Genomic DNA, 8,669 nt, shown 5'->3' with positions numbered 1-8,669 from the left:
AAATTCAGGTCCCCCATGACTACCACATCCCTAGCTTTTACTACCTCAGTGAGCTGACCCAAGAATTCCTGGTCAAGCTCCTCTGCTTGGGTAGGGGGTCTATAGTAGACTCCCACCAATAGGTCCCTTTCCCCTCTTCTGCCTTGAACCCTAACCCAAAGCACCTCAGAGTGCTTCTCCCCTGACTCCTTACTAATTAGCGAGGACGTGTAGTCCTCCTTGATGTAGAGTGCCACTCCTCCCCCTCTCTTTCCTATCCTGTGATTTTGTGGGACAACTAAGAGAAAAAACAGGATAGGAGTGACGTGGGGGTCAAAGGGTAAAAATGTGAAAATAAGTTCTCCAGAGGGGGACACGGAGCAGAGCCCCCTGGGCCACACCCCCCAGTCATCCAAGGAACCGGTGGACACTGCCCATTGGTGCTCTGCCCAGAAACATGCACAGCTAAGTGAGAGGAAAGCAGCCCTGCTGTCCCCAGGCACCTTCCTGGCCAGAGCCTCCTTCCTGGCCATATACAGGGCCCACTTGGTCAGGGCCAGGAGGAGGTTGTCATGTGCGTGAGGGTCTTCCTCTGCCTGCAGAAGGGGCAGGAGACCCCCAGGAAGCTCCTGAGAGCGAGTAGCCCCGAGCTGCTTGCCAGAGCAGGTTTTTATACTACTGGGGCCAGCACAGGTGTTGGTCCCAAGCTCTAGCTCCCCCTGGCTGCAGATCCGGAAGGATCTGGGCAGGATTATTTTGCCCCAAGTGACCTAACATGCCCCACACCAAAGTACATGTCTGGGCATGTGCGCTGAGGCAAAAATCCCTGGCTCAAATTTGTGCCATTCCTATTTGAGCTGCTGCAAGCACACGTGCCTGCACATGTGGACATGCCCTATGACTCCAGAAGCTGGGTCTCAAGTCTTCGGCCTGTAATGCCTACGTGTTAATCTGACCCTGTGTGTATCATTGCATTGTTTTGTATATTACACTTTATTTTTAGTGACCTTTGTTTCATATGACTATGCTGCATATAATGTATGTAGTTTTTACTTTAGCATGATTTCTGAACAAATGTGTGTTTGCATTAATATTGTGTTTGTGACAGTGGTTAAAAAGATTCTTTTTACTGTTCCTAAGACCAACACATGACCATTCATAAGCTCTGAGGAAGAAATACTGTGTGGAGAGATTTATGAAACATCTGGCAAAAAAATCAACATTTAAAAAAATAATGAAAGCAGATAAAGGGTTAGTTCTGGTTGGGCAAACTTCTTAAGTTTTTTTCCCCTTGCAGGACAGAACACTTTTGTTTTAGTCTCTCCTTCACACCCCCTTGAGTCTCTCCAGTCCTTTGTTTAGTTTGCCATTGATGTCTTCTGTCAGCATACCCTGGATCTTGTAGCTTACGTTTACCTAAACGTTTTGTGAAATCTTCCCTTCTGTGGTCTCTGTCTGAATTTGAGTTCCTGCTATATATTATTTCTAACTATATGAAAAAGTTCTAATTTAGAGTGGGTGTAGGAAGTTGCCGACTAGGGTATATAATTACATTAGTACCAGATGTTCTTTTCACATATGATTTCACCCACACACCTTGTATTTTCACTGTGAAGAAAGGGACATTCTTGTAGAAGTGTGGCCCTCAAAATGCAGTGCAAAATTTAAGCTGTTACTTGATGTGTTGTTGTGTTTTTTAAACATTGAGCCAATAAATGTGAAGCACATAGAGTCAATTTCTTTGATTGTTGTGTGTAAAGTATCTTTCATTCTCCAGGCACATGTCCAAAGGCAAAGTTTAAAATTGTTGCATGTGCTAAAATTAAGGCTCGTCGACTGCCTAGTTTCACTGTTGGACATCCACTCTTGCAGGATCTCCTCAGTTTTGAGCAAGCTAATCTGCAGCAACTACATTTAGTGCATGCTTTCCCCATAAAAACATGAAAGTTTTAGTAGTGGAAAGCATTTTCCTAGCATTCACATAGAGTAGGAACAAAAGGAAAAGTCAGTTACAGCAAATAATTTGTAAAATCAAGCTTTGGACCATGTATAAACAGTGAATTAGCCCCTGCAAAGCTGAATAAGTCCCTTTCTTAACTTGTTTTTGGCCATTTTGTATTAGTATTTAATGATACCACTGTAGTCATGCTGAGCTCATTCAGATCCCCATTGTGCCAAGAGTAAACTTGCTCAAGAAGTGAGAGGAGGAAAAAAAATTAGGTTAAATTTTTTTATTTTTCCCCCCACACTATCAACAATTTTCTCAAAATATTGAATTAGGAAAATGTCAGCGAACTCTGGTAGGCTCTCAAAAGCTAGTAACTGCTCCAAAAGAGCTTGCAGAGGGAAAGGATGGTTAACTGCTAATAAAAAATAAATACATGGAGTGTGAGACATAAAGGCATGATGCTAGCTAGGATAAACATTTTAAAGGAATATTGGCCCTTATACTTCAAGATGTTCCAACCACAAACTTCCGAATACTAAGAAGAAACCTTCCCTCATATGAAAGGTGGTGGAGATTTGTCTATGACACCTGTTACTGCGGCTTCCGGCTTTATAATCTGAGTCTAGTACTGGTTCTTGTTGGAGCTAGAATGCCAAAATGATCCAGTCCCATCATTTCTGTGCCTTGGCAACATTCAGCGGAAATTTAAAACTCTACCTCCTCATTATTTAAAATCTGCTTTCCCCACATATTTAATGTATTGTTTTTCTCTTATACCAGAGTTTACCAAAAATGAAGCACATTCTTCTAGGTTTGGGGAAATGCAGACAAATGTTTCCTCAAAGATAAGGAAATAGACATGAAAGATGTATAGGCTTTTGATGATTCATTGTGTGACTATCCATGGCTTACTGGTTGGTTTAATCTCACTAAGTGAGGTTTGCTTTTCAAGGTGGGCAATGCTGTTGTATTTGCACTCTATTCCACTCACTTTTTCAAGCTGATGGTTGGGGATTATTGATACTACTTGTAAGTACTGATATCAACAGCTTGAAGGCTTGCAGATGGCACCATGCTTGATGTGTTTACACATGTAGGCTCTGTCACCTTCTTACATTGAAATATCAACATATATCTGCTAAAATGGTAAAGTTATTGAAATTGATATCCATGATGAAAGTAAAAGCACAAGAGTCCCAACTGTTTAGAGCCATGGTACTCAACCTTTTGGCCCTGCAGGCCAGTAAGTGGGGAGGGGCTTGTGCCCCAGCACTGCCCCCTGATGTCAGAATTGGTATCCAGGGGCCTGGCACCTCCTCTTCCCCCCCTGAATGTGGTGGGATTCAGTCCTGGGGGGTCCTGCATCACCCCTTCCTGCCCCAGTGCACCAGAATTGGTCCTTGGAGGCCTAGCCCCACCCCTGTGCACCAGGCTGGATGCCTGGGACTGGGGCCTCTGGAGGCACTGCCCACTCCTTCCCCAGCATGCCAGGATTGGCCAACAGGTCCTTGTGCTGCCCCTGCTCAACCCTATATGCTGTGGGATCAGGTGCCAGATCCAGTGCACAGGGCCCAGGACTCCCCATGGATCAAAAAGTTGGCAATGGGAGTGCTACTGCTCCCCCGCTGCCAAATTTCCAGACCCGTGGGGAATCCCACAGGCCAAATGACACAAGGCAGCAGGCCAAAGGTTGAGTACTCCTAGCTTACAGTTTAAATTAACAAATGCCTGGTAACTACTGACATAACAGATTGCTAACTAGGTGCTTGTCTATATTTCAGGATGAGCATTTTGATGTTGGATTTAACTCTTATATCCAATGGGAGATTCACATATCTTTGCAGGGCATTTATAGTGGCTCATATGGATACCTTTTTTCTTTTTTAAGGCCCAAAACCTGAGTCTGAATAAATGCCAGATCAAGTACATAGTGTATTTAAACTAGGGTAAGCCAGTTAAAAACACCAAAAATGTGCCTCGGGTGCAAAGAAATCAGTAGTCTGATTTTGGAGCTTGATTCCAGAGCTATGGTTTCTGACACCTTGGCAAGGTGAGGCTACACCTGTGAACTAGAAGCCTCTTCTGCTTTTGCAAGTGTAAAACTTGATGTAAGCAAAATGGATGAGGAAAAGCTATTGTAGGTCTCTATGTATTGATTTTCATGGTGATGAATTAACAGACTCCAGAAGTCTAAGGTCATCTTTGGCTCCTTGGAAACTGGTGTAATGGGTTTTAGAATTATTTTTAGTCTCCTGAGAGTTGTTGGGAAAAATACGTATCTATCTGAAATGGGTAACAGCTGTTTTTCCCCTTAGTTTCAGGATATGAGGTTCTAAATTATTGATTTTGTTTTATAACAGAGTTGATCTTTGGAATGCCAGTAACTTGAAGTTTGGAGATGAGTTCCTAGGAGAACTGAGACTTCCTTTAAAATTCCTCCGGCAATCCAGCTCATATGAAGCATGGTACTTATATTTGCTTTACTTTATGGAGCATAGAAACTGAACTGTTTCTAGTAAAGCATGTGCTGTCTGTGTACTACAAAATTACTATTGCAATACAACAAAATTTAATTTGTGTACATATTTTCTTCTGGTTTCAAAAAAACAAACGCCCAAGCCAAAATTTTCAGTTACCAAACTATCAGGACAGAAACACATAAGGCATAGTTCTGATGGTATGATTTGAGATTTTGGCTTGGGATTGTGTATATGTACGTAAACCAGGTGAGAATTTTAATGTACTGAATTTAATGATGTTATGTACTGTACTCAGCAGCAGAGACTTAGTTTTATTGCTATATCAGATGTAATATTGTCTGTGAAACGTTGTGATCAGACCTTTCTCTGTTACAGCATGTAAAATGACCTGGGGATCTTTGTGGGAAACCTAATTCAGAACTTCAGAAAGTCGCTATGTTTAGGAATGCCATGTGTGTTCTCTACAATACATTTTGTATATGTTATATGTATGTATATACATTTATAGCATTTAAACATATATTTTCTGTTTCAAGAGAAACTTTTTATTTTGTCTGTCAGGTATTTTCTGCAGCCCAGAGACAATGGCAACAAGTCACTGAAAACTGATGATCTTGGTTCTTTAAGGTTAAATGTGGTTTACACTGAAGATCATGTGTTTTCCTCAGACTATTACAACCCACTTAGAGACCTCCTGTTAAAATCTGCAGATGTTGAGGTAAACTTTGCTCATTGCTGCATGCTATTTTACCTATTTGCCCTCAAAGACCCATAAATATTTCTCATTTTACAATTGTGGGTATCATAAGTGAACTTACAGAGTTCCCACTGCTTGTTTTGCCACAAGAGATTCAAAGCTGTGTCGTTTTCATGCTTGTTTTTCGTCCAGACAGAAAAAGATCATTATCTCCATGCACTGATGGTAAGTAAAGACACACCCAGTAGTAGCAGTGATTATGAGCCCACAAGCTCTGTAGAGCTTTTCTAATTCTACATTTGAAAAGGCAAAATAAGCTTGGGTTCAAATGACTAGTTTCATTAACTGTGAAGGAACATGCTTGCGTATAGGTAGGAATTCTTATTCTGTGTGGGTTTTTTCATACTAATTCCAAAATGTTGAATGGACTCGGCCATATGTCTGTTCAAATGGTCCAAAATACTTTTAGCAGTTATACTAGTTCATCTTTTCCAAGAGAAAACTCTATTTCATTTGACAGCAGTTAAAATGTAGACAAAGATTTAGATTTTTATCCTTAGTATTTCACAAGCAGCTGTGATAGTCAGGGAAATGAACTAACAATAGAGATAGAGGAAAAAAGGGACTGTATTGTAATCATTTTTAAATTGCTGCCCTCTTGTGATCAAAACTTACAACAAAAAGTAACTGAAAATTAACATGTAGGCCTCTCTCAGATATATTTATGTAACTGGTTGCTGCCATTAATATGTATGGCTCTATTAAGGAGTTTGTGAAAAAGGAAGTTTGTCAATAAGGGGCGGTAGTTATAGAAACACATCACAAAGTTTTTGTTTTTTCTCCATTGTTCAGCCTGTTTCAGCATCTGCTGCACATGTGTTGGGTGAAGTTTGCAGAGAAAAACAGGAAGCAGCCATACCTTTGGTCAGGCTTTTTTTACACTATGGCAGAATAGTACCTTTCATCAGTGCAATTGCAAATGCTGAAGTGAAGAGGACTCAGTAAGTACAAACAAATGGCATATTAATATTTCCTGCACACAATAAAATACTACTTGTTGCCAGAATTCCACTCGGTTTATGAAAGCATTTTAAATACTATCATTATTTATTATTTGCATTGTAGTAGTAGTTAAAGGCCCTAGTCAAGAACCTGGGGCACTTGGTATAACTTTGTGCAGCTGTAACAAAAAGATGACTCCTGCCTTGAAGAACCAGGTGAGTTAAAGTGTCACTAGAACTTCCTGTAATCCCCTGCAAAGGTACCTCATGCTGCTTCTTAGAACTTTCCTTTTCCGTGATGCATATGAAAAAGACTGGATATTTGTTAGGTCACTTGGTTTTAGCTTGTAGGCTCTATGGAGGAGGGACCATCACTTTGTCCTGTGCATGTACAGCTTCTCACCTTTTGAGGTCTTGCTCCCTGACTTGGCAATAATAATAATTCTGAAATCCTGTAGTGTTCTCAGAGTTGTTGGCTGTAGCTGTGCTGATCTAAGGACATAGGCAGACAAGGTTCTTTGGGTAGATGCAATGTCTTTTATTAGACCAACTAAATAGTTAGACAAATTGTTCTTTGCAAGCTTTCAGGCACAAACACCCTTCTTCAGGCATAAGGAAAGTCTGTTGGTGCTTGTGACACACTGTGGGCACATTATAACGTGTCTGCAGTCTGATAAACCCAGGTAACCTGTATGCATTTTACCTGCTACATTTTATCACCTTCTCCCCTTTCCCTCTCCCTCCCTCCAAATGCCTTTTCACACTTATTGTTTCCCATTCCCTTTGAACCTCACTGACACGCATTTGCATTTCGACAGACCTGTATTTTGCATTTTGGCTTCTATTCTACCCAAGAAAGTACACAAACACCAACAGACTTTTCCTATGCCTGAAGGAGGGTGTTTGTGCCCAAAAGCATGCAAAGAACAATTTTTCCAACTGTTTAGTTGGTCTAATAAAAGATATCACATCTACCCAAAGAACCTTGTCTTCCTACAGTGTTCTCAGTAGTTCATGTGAAATCAGTTCAGCTTTGCAGGATTTTAAAGAACCGTCTCTTTCAGAATAAAAGTATTTGCCAACAAAGGCCATTTTCTCTCTAATCATATGGATACTGAAATTTAAGGCATCTTGGGACATTCATTTTTCCAAATGGAAGACTGAGCAGCAAAGGACTAAGTTGATTGTGACACTTGTGGAAAATAGGTTCACTCTTTTTTACCAGTCACTTCTGAATTCCTATCTTGAATAATGGTTTGCTGCTAGATTTTCATGGTAGTATGTCATATCCAGACCGTGTAGATTATAGCTAAGTACAGATGGTCAGAAAGACCAAAGCTGAATCAGTTCAATCTTTGCAGGTTAGTCTGAGCTGCATAGATTGAACCGATAAGCAAGTGAACACATATTAACTTTTGATTCCAGAAATGCAGTCATGTGCCAGCAGTGGCCCAAGCCAGAAGTAACAGGATACTAGAGCATACCTCCCTGCTGGGCTGGAGCAGACAGGTTGGATCAAGGCTAGCCTGCCCATCCTACAAGGGAGTGGAGGGGCTTGCAGGGGGGTGCAAAGCATCATGGGATGCTGGGAGACTGTGAGCTCACTTGAATCTGAAAGAGATCTGGGACAGAAGTTCAGTAAACCAATTTAATCTAAATCAACGAAGACTGATACTGCATCCATCCAAGTTTATCTTAAACTGGTTTTTGCCAGTTTGAAAGTGGTTTATGTGCACTGAACTTCTGTTGTGTTACAGATTTGAACCAATTTCTGATCGCTTCTACCTGTTTATGTGTAATTTCTATCTCTAGCCTCTGAGAGGAAGTTATAGCCCTTTGGTTGCTTTTGTCTGTACAGCAGATGGTCTTGATCCATTGCCTTGGGGATTCTGATTTAAGGTAGCAATCACCACAGACAGTACAAAGTTAAGACTTTGAGTGAACAGACATTTCAGAGAAGCCAGAGACTGAAATACTCTCTCTCCTGTAGGTATAGTCCTTCCAAGCTGTGGGTGAGTTTGAGGTACCAATGTATAGACACTGAGGAAGTTTGCTTTTCTCCATCTGTCATTTACCTGTTCGAGGCAGGCAGAGCATTCATTTTCAAAACTAACAAAAAAACCCCCCCTGAACAATGGAGTTGGAAAAGTAGCTCATCATAAACTTCCTTTCTGTAAATGGTTGCTATTACAGTAATGTATCAGAAGCTGAATAGACATGTTATTGTGTGTGAGAGAGAGTAAGCAAGAGACTACAGGCCCTATTTTGCATGTCACAGGCAGGTATCATTTAAGTAATTTAGATGCAGAAGAAGTAGTTGGAAGTGCAAATACATAACTGGTTTAAATTGCCTTTGCAAATAATAGAGAGCAGAAAATTGACCTGAAATTATTTGCATTCTCAGAAATTCTAGTGCAAAAAAAGAAACTTGAGAAACAACAGAATGAAAATCATGCTTTTGAAGTGGAAGTTTTAGTGGTTTCTTGCTGAATTGTTTGAATGCACATAGGGTTGTGAGCTACTGTATTACTACTTTTTTTTTTTTTTTGAGTAAGACATTTTTA

General features: G+C 40.7%; 1 protein-coding gene across 2 annotated transcripts in view; it reads left to right on the top strand.

The window, feature by feature from the left end:
• Window positions 1-8,669, top strand: part of RASA3 (RAS p21 protein activator 3) — a 266,603-nt gene that overhangs the window by 221,777 nt on the left and 36,157 nt on the right. For both annotated transcript variants that reach the window (XM_019524666.1, XM_019524665.1), the window contains exons 9-11: window positions 4,288-4,392; window positions 4,969-5,125; window positions 5,957-6,105. In XM_019524666.1, coding sequence (XP_019380211.1) covers window positions 4,288-4,392; window positions 4,969-5,125; window positions 5,957-6,105 — 411 coding nt within the window. The remainder of the gene's footprint in view (window positions 1-4,287; window positions 4,393-4,968; window positions 5,126-5,956; window positions 6,106-8,669) is intronic.

This window comes from Gavialis gangeticus, unplaced genomic scaffold, assembly GCF_001723915.1.
Source record: "Gavialis gangeticus isolate Ggan-Ray unplaced genomic scaffold, GavGan_comp1, whole genome shotgun sequence".
NCBI lineage: Eukaryota > Metazoa > Chordata > Crocodylia > Gavialidae > Gavialis > Gavialis gangeticus.
The sequence above is the reverse complement of the archived record's forward strand: the minus strand, read 5'-3'. Positions and strand labels throughout refer to the sequence as shown.